The sequence below is a fragment of the Ammodytes marinus genome, assembly GCF_949987685.1.
Source record: "Ammodytes marinus genome assembly, chromosome: 13".
NCBI lineage: Eukaryota > Metazoa > Chordata > Actinopteri > Uranoscopiformes > Ammodytidae > Ammodytes > Ammodytes marinus.
In genome coordinates, this window is record NC_137217.1 from 21,050,452 (window position 1) to 21,070,336 (window position 19,885).

Below are 19,885 nucleotides of genomic sequence, written 5' to 3' on the forward strand. Positions count from 1 at the left end.
CTACGTTAATACATTTGCTTTGGCACAACAGTTGATTAAGTTGACAGCAAGAAAATTTACTTTTACATGCAAAATACCTATTTTGGTGAAAAAAACATGCTTACCACAGCACCATGAGGTCCTCTCTTTCAGGGCCATGGGGAAATGAGAGGGGCTTGAAAACTTATATCTCACATGACCACAAATGTATTCCGTTGCCTAGATACAGGGGGTGGCTCACATTACCCAATGCCTCAGATTCCCCCGTTCTCCCCTACATTGTTTAAAAAACACTTATTATGAATATTATATTCCATTTCTACCAAGTCTGTTCCGAAAAATGCGAATAAATTCTTCACACTGCACCTTTAATAATGTAGCCTATATTAAATTGCTGAAGGGCCTGAAGTGTAAAAGCAAAAGACAGATCACAATTCATCCACGTTCTTGAGAGACGTGTTCATGCTGAGTTACGATTCCAAGAGCTTGTTTCAAGTAACTAAGGCTGATACTCTGACGGCTGCTTTGCTATGGTGATCTCTGGTCATAAATCGTCCCCACACTGTGTTCCGGAGGGGGGAGGAGGGTCCACTGGCAGTGACCTCTCTTTCCTCTGGGCTCAGTAAAGTCCTTCACCCCTCCACAACTCAACCTCTCCCTCTGCTCCATTACATCAGTTCCTGGTTGTATACTATGGTTTGAACTGATCCCTCTTTCCTCCCTCCCGCAGGCCGGAAGAAGGGGACCGGTGGCAGGGGAAAATGGCTGCCATGGCAACGGTGCCCAGCTATGCCCCTTCGTTGTGGGTGAGAGTGTGTCACGCCCTCCCACGGCTGGACCTCACCATGCAGATGAGGGACAACTTCTTTGTCCCCGACAGCTGGGAGTACCAGCAGGTAAGGCACACCTGCCACACAGCGGCTCCACACACACACACACACACACACACACACACACACACACACACACACACACACACACACACACACAGACTGTCACGATATGCTACACTGTAACCAATCTGAGGTGCCATATTGCGTAATTATTACAACCCGTTTGCTCCATTTTTTGTAGACTATTAATGCAAAGACACTGCAGATGAATAGGGTAACATGTTTAACTTATAGACATGGTCATGTAACTTTGCCAGTTGATTATTAACATTTAAACAATAGGCCTTCTTTTTGTGTAGCCTATTACAATTTTTTCAGAAATGTTTGATTAAATATGCTAATTTAGCAATATCTAACTAATTCTGCATACATTAGCATCTTTTGAAAAACAAAAAATCTAGATAAAATATTGAGTTCATATTTTATTGTAAGATTTTACTCAACAGTTTTGGATAGTCTTTTTTCATTTAGAAATATTCACCCACTTAAAAAATACCAATAATAAATGTAGAGGTCTTTAAAAGGCTTTTTCGTCATGTGTTTAAGAAGAAAATGTCTCATTTATCCGACAAGTCACAACATATGAACAAATCCTTCTGTCATAACTTTCAGAATATTGTTAAGAATGAATATGGAAAGTTTAGTTCGTCTAAGTGCTTTAGAAGTTGAGATCTTTGGTTTTATAGGAGAAACTACAGATGCAAACATACAAGGTATAGTAAAATAAACACCTAAAGGTACATAGGCCTATTGGAACTTTTATTAACACTAGTATGAAAGAAGACATGTTATGGAAGCAAAATAGAAAAAAATCATAAAATTTACCAGTGGTGGAAAAAACAAGTTTTTGCCTGCCGTCTCGAATGAATGACCAGGAACATTGAACTACATTAAAGTGACTGGTTGATGGGCAATTTGCTCTACATCACACTATAAATTGCTCCTCAAATCCCTGAATTTGATGGAAACCTGGATAGCTACAGTACGATGATGGCATTTGAGGAGACCCCTCTGAAATCCCCTTGACGCATATCTTTTTTCAAAATGTTCCAGCTTGCTTTAGATGCTGTCACGCTTTCCCAAACTGTCGCTCAAACCTCTTCCTCTGTGCATGGAAAGTGGAGAGATTTTAACGCAATTTTGGTTTCAAAGAGTGCACAATATTCAACATGATGCAAGTCCTATACATGCTCTCCACCATGACTGTTATTGTTTGCACTGCACTGAGCTGTGCAGTTGTTTGCTGCAAAACGTGCAAAGTGGGTTTCATCCTTCCCCACAGGGTTCTCTCTCTCTCTCTCTCTCTATCTCATACAAAATACTGGAGCTAGTGCGGTCTCACAGTGCGTGTTTGTGACTTCTCTGCGGTACAAAGACGGGGACGGGGGCAAATTATCCTGCAGAACACAGAAAGACAAAAGGGAGTGAAAGTGCTCCGAGAGAGAGAGAGAGAGAGAGAGAGAGAGAGAGAGAGAGAGAGAGAGAGAGAGAGAGAGAGAGAGAGAGAGAGAGAGAGAGAGAGAGAGAGAGAGAGAGAGAGAGAGAGAGAGAGAGAGAGAGAGAGAGAGAGAGAGAGAGAGAGAGAGAGAGAATGAGTAATGCAGGGAGGTTGTGGAACAGAAGAGCGGGCAAAGACAGAAAGAGGGAGAGTAGGCGAGTGGGAGTGAGAGAGGGAGAGAGAGAGAGAGAGTGGCAGTGAATGTATTTAAGTAGGTCACAGATTATTAATAGAGATTCAGTGGTGTGGATAGAAAGAAAGAGAGAGGGGAGAGTGGGGGAGAGAGAGCGATAGAGAGGGATGGGGGCGGTGCGGAGGGCAGGAGGTGAGATAGAGAGAAGGTGGAGGAATGGGGAGTGACAGACGGGCAGATGGACGCAGGATAATGCTGTAGATATACAGTATGTATTGGAGGGAAATGCATATCAGTAATGTGGACTTTGTGACCTGGAGTCCGATCAGAAGCAAAGGCTGACAAGGCTTAGTGACATTAATATTCACTTTGGGTGCACAGTCAGACAGATCAAGGATTCATAGGTTAAAGCCTTCAAATGAATTACGTCCAATGTGTGTTTACTCACACTGTGAGTTTTTTTCCTTCATCTTCAAAGCACACAGCTTACATTCTCATACCTTTTTAATTCACCATCTCCTTCTGCTAATGGGGGCGGGACAATTTTGACAAGCTGTGGCAGTTAACACGATTAGTTAATGTTTCACCCTCCTGAAGTTGCTGTTTCCCCACTTGTAAAAATAGAAATTAAAGTGCCATTTTTTCTCCCTACGTTCACTGACTCATCCCCTTGACTGATGTTCCTTTTCATCCTTTCAGACCCTGCTGGTTCTGTCCAGTATATCAGCCATCGCCCTTGTTATCTGCCTCTTGGTGGTCCTCTCCTTCCTCATACACTACTGCTGCTGTCACCGGGGCGACCGAAACGAGGGATCAGACGAGGAGGAGGAGGATGAAGATGCTAGCACGGGTCACGGCTATAGTGGGAAGAAGGGGCGGGGCATCTGCTGCGTCACATGGGTGGCGGTGGCCTCTGTAACACTGTGCTGGTGAGAATGGAGGATTCAGATGTCACTATGTTAACCACACAGCGAATGTACTTTATGGCCACGTATGCAAGTAGTCTTCTAGCAGGAGGAGAAGAAGTATTCATTCCTTTTACTTGAGTGCAACACTGTACACATACCTTACTTCAAGTAATAGTCATTTAAAGTTTTACTTCAGGAGTGCAGAATCATAACCAGCCAACATTAAGGATGCATTAGTACTAAAAAATAAATATTAAGTTACTTCGCTAGTTAATTATGAATTTACATATATGATGTGCTTATAACATAGGACTACTATACATTGATGTAATAATTAAGCAATCAATGTAATGCACATCAGCCAGCTACAACTCTATACTCAAGTACGATTTTGAATGCAGGACTAGGAATTGTAGGGGAGTGTTTTCTTATTGTGATAAACCTATACTTTTAGAGCTAAGATCTGAAAACATCTTCTTGCACCACTTAGATTGCTAATACTGATGCATCAATACAGAAGTAGTGTTAAAGAGTTGTAGCTGGTAGAAGTGGTGCTAGTACGAATTAGTTTATTCCAGTCGTTTCCCGCCCTAGGGGTCAAAAGATAAGCACTAAGAGGGTTGTGAGATGATTTAAGCTGGTTCCCTCTTTTGTCAGTTTTAATGCTAAGCTAAGCTATTTTTGAAATTGGGTCTTTTTAGTAAAACTACCAGTGCAACACTGTTAACATGCAACAGTACAAGTAAAAGTCCTGGATTTTATTTCTTAATCAGGAGTACAGAAGAATATCGGAAAACTGGCTAAGCAGTGCACTAGTTAATAGATTTTTCCTACAGAACATATGATAAGCTTATGAAAAACAAGACTAATGTATTATATGAAGCCATTAAAAACTGCTTCTCAACCGGCTACAACATTGAAATTGAAATTAGACATTAATGCATCAGTTCCAATAATATAATGTAGTCTATAACAATATCACAATTACAGGATTATTTTGTATATTGTGTGCTTTTACTTGTGATGCTTGAAGGGCATTTTTGTTTCTAGAAGTTAAAGTGCAAAGTAACATGCGCTAAAAATATCCAAGCAGAGTACAAGTACCTCAATATTCTATTCAACAGCACTTAACAAATGTACTTAATTACCTCCGACCACTGCCTTTTAGTGGTGGCACAAACAGCATGTGACTCACAAGCTGTCACCCTCCATCGTCATGTGAATGACAGCTGATGGTCATGTTATATTGTTGTTTACCAAACCATGGGCTTATGACGGCACTGTGTGTGTGTGTGTGTGTGTGTGTGTGTGTGTGTGTGTGTGTGTGTGTGTGTGTGTGTGTGTGTGTGTGTGTGTGTGTGTGTGTGTGTGTGTGTGTGTGTGTGTGTGTGTGTGTGTGTGTGTGTGTGTGTGTGTGTGTGTGTGTGTGTGTGTGTGTGTGTGTGTGTGTGTGTGTGTGTGTGTGTGTGTGTGTGTGTGTGTGTGGAGTCTGATTTCTGCTTGCCCACCTACAGTGCAGTCATTTACCCACTGGTGTTCCCCTCAGATGTGGTAAACATGTGTTCATCAAGAAGTCAGTGCATTGTCTTCGTTCTATAAACAGAATTGCTGCTTGACATCTGTCCAATACACTCTTCTGTAGAGGAAGCATGGGTCACTGAAGGGAAGCTCAGCTGCCCCCCAGACATTTAAAATCTAAATCTACAGGCCCAGCTGTGTGCTGTGATAAAATTATAGCACAATTTAATGCTTCAGCAGAGCTTCTTATTATATTCCAGTCCATGCCCTGCACGTTTAAATGCACTGAGACTGTACTGCTTTATTGCAGTACACAATGTACTGGGGGATTTCAGCTGTCATAATGATGTCATCATATTCAGACTGTTGGTTGAGGTGGTTCATGTCTCCCCCTGATGGAGAATATGTAGCAGTTTATCTCTTGGAAATTTTTCACGTGACACCCTTTTTCTGCAGATGGTGGCCTTTGGTCACAATCACATGAGTGTGTTATTTGAAATGCAGCTGCGTTCGACAGCACTCACATTATGCAGCTTGAAATGCAATGCACATGCAACAGACGCAGACCAACATTCCTCCTTTTCCCCTTGCTTTCTAATCTGGGTCACATACTTTGTGGGAGATTGGGTCGTACCATTCCTCTCTGGTTGGAGGGGATTTGGGGAACATCTGGCCGGAGCCTTAATCTGAATATATGAATAACAGGGAGATGTGTAAACACGTCGCTATGTTTAACATTTCAAATATTTTCCTTGACTGAAGCTTAACAGTTGAGTGGTAAAGGCAGATTTTTTTTCCCTATCATCTATTTATTTCTTCCCTTGTGCTCCAATGTTGGTATGCTCACCAAGAGCACACACACACATGCACATCCCATCCTTTTCAGCTCTATCTCCTTGTGTCACATTAATTTAAAATGTAAATACAGACTGAATTATACATTAACACGTTTATGCCTCTGCTATCACTTCTTGTAACCCACCTCTCTCTCTCTCACACACACACACACACACACACTCATACACACATACACACACACACACACACACACACACATATATATATATATATATATACTGTACATTATACACCCTCCGACCATGTTTTCATGTCTCCTTTTTCTGTCTCTATGCAGTGTTGCCATAGGCGTCGGCTTCTATGGCAACAGCGAGGCAAATGATGGGATGTATCAGTTGACCTCGTCTCTTCTCACAGCCAATTATACGCTAGCTTCCATCGATCTGCTGGTGAGTGCTGCTCTCTGCAAGTAAACTGTCATGCAGAATATCTACCCTGTGTGTGTGTGTGTGTGTGTGTGTGTGTGTGTGTGTGTGTGTGTGTGTGTGTGTGTGTGTGTGTGTGTGTGTGTGTGTGTGTGTGTGTGTGTGTGTGTGTGTGTGTGTGTGTGTGTGTGTGTGTGTGTGTGTGTGTGTGTGTGTGTGTGTGTGTGTGTGTGTGTGTGTGTGTGTGTGTGTGTGTGTGTGCCCATGCTTACATGAGAGAGAGGGAAAGAAAAATCAGATACAAACTTCTGTTTCATTGATTTTTTCTGTGGTTAGACAGTGGTTTGTGTGTCAGACCACTAAATGTTCTCCCTTTACTGCATTTTATAGAGGTTACTGCTCAGGGAAACTACAGTAATATAGAAAGGGATATTCAGTTAAGCTTATCCATATTCATATCAAAGAAAATCACATATCAACAATTACAAAAAGAGCAGAATATGCCATTGGACCCTCATAGAAAACAAAACAAAACAAATTCACACACTGGAAAGAGACAGAGGAAGTGAAGGAGTCAAAACAATGTTCTGCTTAAAATGAAAGATGAGACACTTTTATGAAGAATCCTACTCCTACTTACAGCAAAATGTAACCTAAGAGAAACTCTTAAATGAATGAATTAACAGATCTGGCAAAAAAAATTTAATACATTCTTAAAAATGTAATTTTATTTTATTTGTGTGAAATCTTTAATATCACCAGTAGAAACTGCCATGTGTAATAAACAACCATATATTAAATCAATATCAATAAATAAATAAGGGTGAAACAATTTGGCTGAAATTGAAGCAAAAAGAAAGAAAGAAAAAATTATTAGAAGAGGACATTTCGATACTGGTAGCTGAGGTTTATCACATAAATTGTATGATTACAATAATTTAGTGGCGTGGCATTGAAGCTGCATGGAGTAAAACTAAAAGCTAGCTTAGTGATATACATGTTGAGGGTCAGGTCTAGTAGATACAGTATGTTGGCTTGTTTCCTATTGTTATAGTAAGGTGCCTCATTGGAAATTAATAGATGAGTATTGGTAATACAGTTAATTAGTGTCGAATACGGGGCTGTATGTTCATAAATGTATGTAACAATATATATTAATGCATGTTCAGGTTTGCAGTAAACAAACAGTTAAGATTTTGAATATAAAGATATAAGCTTTAAAAAAAAGCAGCAACGACAGAAAACTGGCTTGAAGCTACGCTGTTCTGAAGAACAGATAACAAATTATTCATTAGTCATTTCCAAAACATGTCTCAAAAGGCTTATGCTCACTACTGTCTCATCTGCACTATAGCCATCTATTATCTTCCCTGAAACCCACTTAAGAGACACTGAGGTATTGTGTGTGAAACAGTTTTTTCCCGTGAAATGGAAATTGAATAAATAGCTTTTATTCTTCAGTTTGTAAGTAGGAGTACTTTGTAAAAAGTAAATTTCACATCAGTCTAAACTTTCACTTGACCTGAGCGTCAACCTCAATGCATTAGCAAAGCTTAGGCACCATGATGCCCTCCATCTTTAGTTCGACCATGGTTTTATCATCATCTTTATCATCTCTACTTTGAGGTTTCAACCCCTCTTACCTCCCCTCTCATTCTTCCTTCTCCCCAGATTTCAGACACAATTTCTGGGCTGCGGCTGTCTATCTCTGGCCCCTTGTCCTCCATGGAGGAGCTTTTTACCGGCAGTAAACCTTTCCTGGCGTCGACGCGAAACTGCCGGAGGTTATCTGAGAACGTGATAAACCTCCTCTCCTCCGTCTCCCTGGCTCGCTTCAGTGCAGACACAGGCCTGGGGAATGACAGCAGCATCAGCGGGGCATCCATCATACCCCTGACCCCTGTACCGCCCTCTGTGGCCCCTACACTGGTGCCTACCAACAGCATAATGCCAAACCCCTTTGCACCGGGCTGGGCCGCAAACACACTGATGGTCAATGAGGACTACAGGTGAGGCTCAAGAGTACTGGCAACATCTGGATTGAGGAGTGTAGGTGTTAAAAATACACATAGGAAGATTGTGACTTAAACAACAAGCCAGTAGTCATCAGATCAGTTCCCCTATGGTTACTAGGGGTATGGAATTTGGTGCTTACTGGAAGGGAAAGATGGGGACGATATTTCATCCGTCACATGTACATGTGACACTCATATCAGCATACCTGTTCTGGCACCTGAGCGAGTAGTGATGCACACATCACCAGACAGCTAAACACTTTTCCCACAAAACTTGAAGGCAGGATCATTAAAGAAAGACCGTAAAGGATGTCGTCGACATGCACTTATGTATGACCATTTATTGAAGGTAGTTGAACAAACTCAAAACAAGTAACATAACAATACCATAAATTGACAGTTTTGCATGTATCAGGTTTACTTAGAGCAGTTTCTTTCAAACAAAAGTTATATATTTTTGATAGCAAACTACAAAGCTCCTCCCGGGATACTATCAACACCAGCTTAAAATAAAGTGTGGCATGTATCAGGTTTACTTAGAGCAGTTTCTTTCAAACAAAAGTTATATATTTTTGATAGCAAACTACAAAGCTCCTCCCGGGATACTATCAACACCAGCTTAAAATAAAGTGTGAACTGTGATATTTAATTGATCCATTACAGATTCAACAAGATTTGATATTTTTATGAAAGAAACATCGGAATTTGCTGTGGTTCATTAGTATTTATTAGAATCACAAAAATGCCACGTAAAATTATATTAACAGCCACATCAACAGTAGCAAACATTGGCAGTGTTAGTGAGCTTTCTGGAGAGAAGCTGTTTACATTCTCTCTCTGCTTGCAAGATAAACATCTTTTTGCTTATTTCCCAGAAATAATAATATAATTTCATGTGGCATCGAAGTTTATTTTCAAATTTTATGAATGCATCTGTTGCTTTTGGTAGTTATGCAATGATTCCTCTAAGTCATGCTGTAACATATTCCAATAAAATAGATGGGGTAACTCCATCCTTATTGTTTCAGCTCGTGAAACGACCTGAATTCTCGTTCCTCCTATTCAGAAAACTTAGTGCCCGTTTAACTTCACTTAGATTTACTTAGATAATAAAGCTTTTTGCAACTAGTTCAACAGAAGCCATCCCTCCTTGAGTACATTTTATGGAAATTAAGAGTAAAAAAGGATTTATTAGACTCCATAGCTGTGTATGCAGCTCATACTTATTCATAATTCAAGTGTAACTGCTTTACATCTAACAGCTGTTTTCTGTGAAACTTGAGCAGAATCAAGCACTTGACTGAAGCGTTTGGATTTGGAGGGGCATGCACATAAATCCTCTTGGTCAATCTTAAACATATCAACATGCTTGTGGTGCTGTAAGAGGCTTTGGAAATTATCCTGACTAGCCGTTCATAAATGTTGCATTGTTTATTGAGTTGGTTAGTTGATGTAATGCAGCGGTGCTTCTTTATTCCATATTTCAACATGAACACACTTTAATTGATGTAGTCAAAGTAGGCTACATAACAATATCCTAGTAGTACTTATGAATAATATCCATTATAATAACAATGTGAAAGTACTGCTTCCCATAAACAAACCACAGGCAGACAATGTCGTTTATCTCTGCCCTCAAACAGTGAGAGGTTAAGAAACGTTCAGAATGAACTCCCACAATGGAGCCATGTCTCTGCCTAGTCTTAACTAGCATACAGTATAAACCTATTCAAGCTGACCACAGACACACATTCAAGAGAATGTCTACATTTTTGTCTGTTTAACAGACTTAAGTAGATATCCCAGATCAGCTGTGTTATCAGAATCCTTGTAATCTTATTACACTCCCTCGGCAGTTCAAATTCTGGAAACAGTGGAATGGGAAAATGTGCAAGTTTTAATCTCAGATAATTACGAAGGGAACATTGCAATATTCCACACATCACCAAAAAAGAATATACCGGTAACTTAAAACAACTGCAACTGAAAATGGAAACAATATACTGTATATTAGCTTACATCTATGGTTTAGTAACCTCAGATTTGTTATAGCAGTTGATCCCACCCTAACAAGGGACCCAAGATAAATCTAAAGCTCCAGGCCTAAAACCCTTATAAATAAAACAACCTGAGAAGGACAAATCACTCTATGGTCACACTAGTGCCCTGCACTATGTTTTACTATTTTTATATTTTGTGTTTGTGTGTATACTGGGATGCCGCTACAATTTCGTTGTACACTGTACAATGACAATAAAGGATTCGGATTCTGTTAAACCACTAATATCAACATTGAGGCCAAAACCTGTAATGAGGGATCATCAGTAGGTGCTGCTTCATTATAAGGGAACATAACCTAAAGGCTTTGACTGGAACTCTCTATTGCTGCTACTTTGAACAACTTCATACTCGACTGAGACACAAGACAATGTACTGTACAATGTGTATATTATTACACCCCAAATAGTCTCATGTTTAGTGCAAAGCGTCTCCTTCTGGTTTATGCCTATGTTGTATGTTTTCCTTCTGTTTATAGGTGGCTGTCATATGTGTTGTTGCTGCTGCTTGACCTCATAATATGTCTGTTCATCCTGCTGGGACTGGCCAAGCAGGCCCGCTGGCTCCTTATCCTGTGAGCACACATACACACACGCACACGCACAAGCATACGCACATGCACACACACACACACACACACACACACACACACACACACACACACACACACACACACACACACACACACACACACACACACACACACACACACACACACACACACACACACACTTACTTTTTTATCTTTAGACAAAAACCATACAGCACTGGATTGATGGTCAGGGTGTCCTGAGTTTGTGCTGCTCCCCCACAGAATGACGGTGCTGGCATGGCTGGCTCTTTTCCTGAGTTGGGGCTCCCTGGGCTTGGAGACAGCTACTGTGGTGGTGAGTAGACCCATACGGTTCTGGTGAGCGGGGCCAGGGTTAGAGGCATAGGAAGTGAATGGGACTGTCATGGGAGGGACAGGCTGGCCACAGCTGAGGGAAGAGAACTATAGGAGGCTGACCGTTGATGGCAGGCCAAAGCCCTGTGTGTGTGTTGTGTGTGTGTGTATGTGTGTTTGTGTGTGATCTCCGTGCCTATTGTGCCTAACTGTGAAAAGACCAGGCTCCTAGGGAACACTGCAGTCGTGGCAAAGGCAGAAAAAATGGGGCAGAGATTAAAGATTCAATGTGCGTGTGAACAAAGTGTGTTGGTGCACTAAAGTGCGTGTTTTCATGTACATGTGTTTGCGAGTGTGGGTGTTTGGCTCGTAGAAGTAAAGATGAAGAGAAGTGCTTTCAACAAGAGTGAGGAGGGGAGAGGAAGAGTCGGAGAGTGCATCTCAAGATCAGTTAGAGAGAGAAAGCTAGCCTAAGTGAATGATAGAGAGAGAGAGAGAGAGAGAGAGAGAGAGGAGAGAGAGAGAGAGAGAGAGAGAGAGAGAGAGAGAGAGAGAGAGAGAGAGAGAGAGAGAGAGAGAGAGAGAGAGAGAGAGAGAGAGAGAGAGAGAGAGAGAGAGAGAGGAGAAGAGAGAGAGAGAGAGAGAGAGAGAGAGAGAGAGAGAGAGAGAGTAAACCATCTGCTTGCAATCCGCAGTGCAAGGCTTGAAGCTGTTGCTGTACCTCTGCCTCTTGGGGCTTTACACTGAGTATGCGAGGAGGTGGACGCGTGAGTGTGTAATCCCAGGAAAGTAAAAATGAAGGAACATGCTGGTGGACAATGTTCAGCTAAAAGTCCAGCCTTCAAAACCACCTAGTGTGCTGTGTCTTCGAGGCACATATCTAGCCACCTTCCGAGGCAGGAACATTTATCAGGAACAAAGCAAAGGGAAACTTTGTATGTCTCAAATAGAGAGATGTCCTTTTTCAGTTTGCCCTGTGAAGTTTTGTGCATACTCTGAAAAGGAGACTCTTTTGTTACGGACTTGGAGTTTGTGTGAAGAGGTGACAGTTTTTCTTCTTTTTTTGCACTGCCGCCCACTTTTAAGAGACTCAGTGTCATGTGGAGCTGGCGGGAGATGTCCCAAGGCCTGTGGGTCCACACAGAGCCGCTCTGTCCCTGGCCACTGACAGGGAAACAATGGGCCAGCTGTGGGCCTGGCTCCCTCTATGTGACTCTCACTCCCTCTTCTGGTGGGGCAAACTCAAGCTGAGTGCTTTTGTGGCTGTATGACTGGAATGCATCCTCTTGCAAAGAAAAAAATAGGCCACAAGGTACAGCAACTGATGGTTATGATGTCGAAAAAAGAGGTGTGAATGGGAGTGATCAACTAATGGAAAGAAAAATTGATGTTTAACCAGGACAGCATGTGATGCAGGCAGATCGATATTTGCCACTATATAACTAGCCACTGTCAGACAACTGAGGAGGTAAGTATGTCAGTCGGTCAGTGCGTCTACTAACTTTACCCTCGTGATCATTTTCTCTTGCCCTCCCTTTTTCGCCCTCATTTGTCTCTCTTTGCCCGCTGTTTTTTTCTCTCTATTTTTCATCCTTTTTCGCTCTCCCCCTCACTCCTGCTGCATGGCTAGGCTCTCAGTGACTTCTGCTCAGATCCAAATGCGTTTGTCCTCAACTCCACCCACTTCAACAGCGGGACCAGCGCAGGTACAGAATCTCTCGCCCCTTGCACAGGCAACACATTTAGAAGTGCTGGTTGTTTTCCATTTTCTGCGATGAACTTGATTTACCTCCAAACTGTGTTCACGTCAGCACAATCTGATATAATGATGGTTAAATGTTTCCATATCTTTTCTATTGTGCACTGATCTGCTGTGCGCTGGTGTTTTGTTGCTCATTCAGATGTGTTGGACTATTACCTGACCTGCAACAGGCGCATGAACAGTCCGTTCCAGCAGGTAAAGTGACCTCTGCCAGACACATGTATTATGTAAATAACACGGTACAATGCAGACATTTACAGTAGCTGACACTCCTATCCTCATTGATTTAAAGCAAGTGAGCTGGTTGCATGTCAGAGCTGCTCAAGGACAGTTAAGGACAAATTATTTTAGGTTGCACAGATGCTGCTGCGTGTCCTGTCCTTAAATGTATTTGCTCTTCAGATAAACAGCTACACTCTTAGCATATTAATGCATATATATTTTGAGCAACAATGCAAAATAAAAATCACTTATCTTCCCCTGTCTTGTTGGCTTCAGCTGCTGACCCAGTCGCAGAGGGCGCTGTCCAACATTCACACACACCTCTCAAGTCTGGACAGAAATGCTCTCACACAGTTCCCAAAAGCTGAGGTGCGTTATCGTGTGTAACTGTGCAGCTTAACAACAGCTTGTACCTGCCCTATCTAACTTGTCGCACAACGTGTGTACATTGCAGAGATCACTCAGGGAGGTTCAGCAGATACTCAATTCCACAGAGGGCAACTTTCATCAGTTGGTGGCACTACTGAACTGCCGCGGTCTGAATAAGGTAACCCAAGGCGTAGTGCATGTTTTCACAACTTCTACTTATGACCAAAAACAGCAGAGCCAAATTCCTCATTCTTTTCATGATATACCCAACCGTTTTCTTTTAGGACTACATCGACTCTTTGAAAGGCCTGTGCTATGATGGGATGGAGGGATTGCTCTACCTCTCCCTTTTCTCTTTCCTCTCGGCTCTGGCCTTCACCGCCATCCTCTGTTCTCTGCCAGGTGCATGGAGGAGCTTCCCTAGGTGAGCAGGAGTATGTATGTAGTGCATGGCTAGAATTGCTGCAATCAGTTGTTTCGTAATAAACAAGTGGTTATAATAAGTAGTAGTGAAAGAACTGGGCTGGGCAACGTATCATAGTTTTAATGTAACTTGGATTGAAGTTCCTTTAAAAAAAGACAATAATCCATTGTCTCCCACAGTGTAGGGGAGGTACTACTCCTCTGCTCCTCTATTCATGAAAATGATGTGCAAATCATCTACAATCTGATAATGACTACAAAGCGTTGGAGTTACTGCATACCATACAAAGCTGCTTGGCATACAGTCTGGAAAAATATTGGGAGAGCTAATTAGACATAGACGGTTCAAATTCAGCCTTTAGAATTTTCTAAAGAAAATGGTATTTGCCAAAGTCTAGTGTACCTAAAAGGGTATACAGTCATACGACGCCATTGCATAAAAATGACCAATAAAAGCTGGAGGTTTGGCTCTCCACAGCCATCTCATGTGTTTTTGTGCTAACGGATACAGTTTTAGCTCAGAGTTTGATAGCAGTGGGACAGGTTTGCTGGATCAGCTGAGAGCGACATGAAGCAGGTTGTTTGTTCCAGGTTTGCTGATATCTGTGAGAACACTATTCATCAGCTCACAGCAAGATAAGGTAGTTTGTTATTGGTACTGTTGGTGCAGAAGTCCTGCAGATCAACAGGTTAATGTATTATGTGGTGGCCATTAATATATAATTTTTCCCACCTGAAGTTTGCATCACATACCTTTTTTTCATCAAAAAAATCTTGAATATTGACTGGGAAATTAATGGAGCTTTATTGTAGGACCTTAGGGTATTTTAATGGCAGTACTCATCATTTCTTTCCTCACACATGTCACTCTGTCTCTCTTTCATGGACGACGACAGTGAATCAGAGGAGTACGAAGACTCGGACAGCGAGAGTGAGGACCCCTTCACCTCCCATCAGGCACGTAGACAGACGTCCACGGGGTCTCAGCGAGGGGCCATGGCCCCCTTCTATAATTACCCGGGGGCCGGGTGGACACCCCCCTTTTCTAGCGCGCCGCCCCTCCCGTGAGTAACTCAGACACACAGACACACAGACAGACAGACAGACAGACAGAACGGCCCAGATGTAGCAAGAGGAGGAGGAGATTGCTCTCAGATACAGTGAAGCTCGTGTTGCTGTGTGGAGATCTGTACCTTTAGGTAGCTTTCATACTAATGCCACCTACCAGATCAAGGATTGTGAAAAGTCCAAGATGTAGTTTGACAACACAAAGTACACATAGAATCTGACTGAGCACTATGGATGTTTTTCTGCATACACATAGTCTTTACCCTTTTTTTGGTTCAGAAGAAATTAATCTTATAATCATAGATTTCCCCCTCAAAGCAGTTCTAATTTTAGTTAGGACATACACAACAGATGCTGGACATAATGCACACCTTACGAGAGAGTAGCAGAAGTGCAGTATACTCAGCTAGGTTCTTACACACTTTTTGTCTACATATATACACGTAGGATTAGTAGTCCAAATGCACAGAGCTGTCAGGTTTAGCCACATGCATTGCAGACAGACACACAGACAGGTCAATATGGACTACAGAGTAGGCAGAGAAACAGACACAACTCCAGAGGTCTGTCTGTCTGTCTGTGTGTCTGTCTATTTCGTCTGTCGAGTGTTTTTCGGGACAGACGATGTAGGCCGCTCGCTCATTGCACAGACCTTGTCTCAAAATGGCGTCCTGTCTCCTAAACAGTAGTAGGTTTACTGCTGCTGTGTTGGGTGGAAGGGTGTCATTGACGAGGCCGCGCTCGTAAAATCTCCGGCGATGCGAGGCTCAGGTTGACTATAGGTAACCCCACTCCCCAAAACACGTCACAGCACTCATCATGTATCGCCCTCATCAGTTTCCTCACTGTTGCGTCCAAACCCCTCTTGATCTGTCCTCTCCGCTCTGCTCTATCAGTCCTCCTGTTTCTTCTTCTCCTGCTTTTTTTCGTCCCTCTTTCTGGATTTCAACTCTCTCATCTTATTATGTTTTCTCCCCTTTGTCCCTCACTGGTGTTGCCAAGCTTATCCAGTGCTCTGAGAAACCTAATGGTAGACTAGTACCTACTGATTTAACTTCCTACTGCAATAATAATGTGAGCTGATAATCTCGACTGCTCCCATATCTAACATGAACACAAAAATAATGAGGATACTGACTGACTGAACTAAAGTGTCAAAGCTCAGAAACTCGTCCGGCGCTGAAAATACAGTCCACTCCTCATAAATGGAGTCTGGCCAAGATTGCTTTAAAAGCTTTCTGGGGTTTATCGTGCAGATAAACAGATTCATAAGGAAACCAACATCACAGTTGAAATGGGACTCGTGGTGAGTCACACCCAGCTCTTAATGCATATCATTGCAGATTATTGTACATATCCTGCAGTGCATCATCAGTCAGGAGTGGACTGTACGGTTGCTGCTGGTGCTCACAGAGTGCCAGTATAGGACTAATACCTTACTAAATAAAGAGTGCTGTGTTTTTCCGCACTATATTTTTCTAACCGCTCTTTGTCCTTCTTTCCTCTTACCTGTCGTTGGGTCCCGTCACCATGTGGCCCCCCTCCTCCCCCGCCCCTTCTGTCTTTCTCAATGTGTCTCACCCCTGTCTCCCTCTCTCCTCTTCATCCTCACTTCCTCCTCTCCCTCTCTCTTCTGCCCTTGTCTCTTTCTATCTCCATACAGGACTCCAAACGTTTCCTCCAATGGCAACCCTGGCTATGAGAGCCTCCCCTTGACTGACAGGCAGTCCCCACCCCCCTCTGTGAGTTCCTCTGTACTTGTGACACCATCACAGTCTGTGCCATTTGATCGTTGCTGTTAGTTGCACACGCTCGCTTTGATAATCAGTAGCAAAACGGACTCACCCGGTGGCGAGGCTCGAACCTCGCAGGACCCTGTGGGCTGGCCTTTTGTTTCTTTTTGATGCAAAACGCACAGCAACATGAAAGAGAATTTACATGTTTCAGTGTCACCTATTGATTTGTATTTAACTCTTTGTCACTAACATAAATCTGACAACTCTCCATGTTTTATTATCACTATCTGACCATTTTGAAGGGCACTGTACATTGACCAGCACAATTGAAATTAGTAAAACTGTATATTGACTTTGGAAACAGTAGTTCCACAAAATTCCTGTATTACTGTTTTTCCCCACAAAGCTTTCAGTCCAATCCAATGGTTTTCCTCAATGGATGACAATGGGATGCAAACTGAATTGCGAGCTGAATTCTCAGTATCTGTGTGACAATTTAGTGAATCTCATGTCAAACAACATCTTAAATCATGAAAAAGCTGATAAATTGACCTTTAGTTCCTTTTATTTGTCAAAAGTATGAACATACACTGCATTAGGGGAGAACGGGGTAATATGTCACACGGGTTGGTTGTCACAATCGTTATATCTCTGAACTAGAAGGCGCTGTCTGTGAAATTTTGGTATGTAAATATCCAGAATTGGGATCAGAGGTCACCCACATAGTCTTGCTTGGAGTTAGACTGCTGAATTTGAGGTGAGAGGACTGTTTGTGTTTTTTATGTCAAATTTAAAATATTTAGCTCCTCAGTATTTTTCTTCTAGGCTTTTACACAATGGGTTTATAACAAAACACTTGTTAACCATAAAAAGTGTGAAGGGTAAACTATAGTTTAGATTGTGGTTAGCAAGCTAATTAGTTGACAGATGGTTGTTGGCCTTGATGCTAGCAAGAAATTAAAGTTGGGGTTGGTCGTCACATTTTTTGGGGGGTTGGTTGTCACATGTTATCCAAAGGCTGCAGCCAGAAAAGGAACCCAATGACGAAATAAATTGTCAAGTATCCTCACTGACACCCCAGAGAAGGAAAGAATAGAGCAGGAAAAGGCAGCTAGCATGCAAAAGAAAAAAGGGCAACAAACTCAAAACAACCCTGCGCATCCCAAACTAGACCAGCTGCCAAGGCTACAGTAAGTTACGTAGGCCTATTTGTCAACTTGAGAATGCAATTAAACTTTCAAATTTAGTTCTACTTTCTTGCCTTCTTTTTGAGATTATTCCCATTAAGATAACATTGTGACAATCAACCCCATAGTGTGTGACAACCGACCCCTTGATGGGGTTGGTTGTCACAATGTGTAAGGGTCTTTGATGATTAATTTATTCTTTATTACAATAAGATAGAAAAAGTGAGGGGTACACATTTCAAGCCACCACCTTAAGCTTCAATTTAATGTAGGAATGACTATTGAAAGAGCGACTGTGGCTCAGTTGGTAGAGCGGGTCGGCCGATGATCAAAGGGTTGGAGGTTCGATCCCCGCTCTGCCACCTGTGTCATAGTTGTTGTGTCCTTGGGCAAGACACTTCACCCACCTTGCCTTGTGTGAATGTCGATAGTTAGCCTGCTATCGCTGTAAATGTGTGTGTGTGAATGTTAACGTCGGAAAGGAAAACAGGTCTCCCTTGCAAAAGAGTCTTCGGTCTCAATGGGATTTACCTGTATAAATAAAGGTTAAAAAAAAGTAAAAAAAAAGATGTTTAGGTGATGAGCAATTCTCACTAGAGTAAAAAGTGTGCCTACTTACCCCGTTCTCCCCTACAGTTATATTCACTGGCTGTAAATGAATATGAATGAGGATGGAAGAAGGATACCTTTCCTAAGAATTCTATTTGAAACATTTGAAATTCTACATAAATGTATTGAAGGCCTGTTGGTCAGATATAGTGAGAAAAACATGTGCCGAATGCTACTCTGGATGACTTGATCTTCACAAGCGTGAATAACGAAATATTTGTTCTCCTCTCTTATTTTCTTTGGATACACCTTTGGGCCCTCTCCACTTCTCTTCCCATCGTCTGCTCTGGACGTACAGTACTCTCCCAGCATGCTGACTGGTTACGGGGGAAGTCAATCACACCCCAACCCTGCCCATTCGCGGAACCTATATTCACGTTGATTATTATTTTTTTGTTAGGAAATGTATATAAAAAAAAAGTTTAGTTTTCATATGAATGGACACTTTACTGATACGGAAAATAAACTAATCTAAATAAAATGAATGCTAGGTGTGTATTCAAAGTGTGTAACGTAAGTACCACTGAATATTATTATTATTATCAAAAGCACTTAAAGGAAAACGGGTCTGTATGGACTGTTGATAGTACCAACAGTGATAATGCTGATGGGATGGTCGTGCAAAGCTATGAACCAAGTCTGCTTGGTATAAATTCTCCCCCCTTGTCCGTCCAAACTCTGTGTAAACTGTGAACAGTGGTAAGGCACGTCAGAATGGTATTGACGTTACTACGTTGTAGTTTTATATTCTTAAATGTATCAGTACCACCAATTTATTTTCAAGTTTTTATATTAATATTAATATTGTTGTAGAAAATGCACTGGCACGTAGCAACAAGACACATTTTTTTCTGTGAATGGTTATGCAGTTCCTTCACTTGGTATAATTTTTTGTATTACTTTTATAGGTGGCAATTCTGTATTTTCATTGTATTACCATATGGTATTCTGTATCTCTCACTGTCTATAATATCTGAATAATGATGAACCTTTTGCTCTTAATTTTTTTTTTTAAACACTTGAGGTCTACCAACGACTGAATGGAGAACTAAAACTAGCCACTCAAGTCTTTGAGAGTGGAGAGCTACAAATCCCATGCAATGACAGCAGGTACATAGCAATATGATTCTTGCTACTGGTGCTGCAGTAGCCCTACCGTAACTAGCAATAAATACTATGTATAGCATTGAGATCTCTCCATGATGTTTTGTGTATATATGGTATGTTGGAGATTTCGGTGAACCCCCTCCCTCCCTGTCCCTGCCAACTGACCTTGTTAACCCTTGAATTGAGTTTGTATGGTTATCAATGCTCCTTTTGAATGGCATCCTTTTACACTCAAGAGTCTAATATAAATAAAAATAACTTCAATAACCTTCACCTGGTCTTCTTTGTGTC

The 19,885-nt window shown here is 41.8% G+C and overlaps 1 protein-coding gene across 1 annotated transcript; it reads left to right on the forward strand.

The window, feature by feature from the left end:
* Window positions 1-740: 740 nt before the first annotated feature.
* Window positions 741-19,746, forward strand: ttyh1 (tweety family member 1; the record flags this gene model as incomplete). The annotated part of the gene is made up of 14 exons (XM_080039242.1): window positions 741-875; window positions 3,203-3,432; window positions 6,065-6,176; window positions 7,824-8,161; window positions 10,704-10,799; window positions 11,040-11,112; window positions 12,742-12,817; window positions 13,013-13,068; window positions 13,372-13,464; window positions 13,550-13,642; window positions 13,749-13,888; window positions 14,784-14,951; window positions 16,619-16,697; window positions 18,786-19,746. The coding sequence occupies 14 exons, from the start codon at window positions 741-743 to the stop codon at window positions 18,867-18,869; spliced, it is 1,773 nt and encodes a 590-aa protein (XP_079895368.1). The 3' UTR covers window positions 18,870-19,746.
* Between the last annotated feature and the right edge of the window lie 139 nt (window positions 19,747-19,885).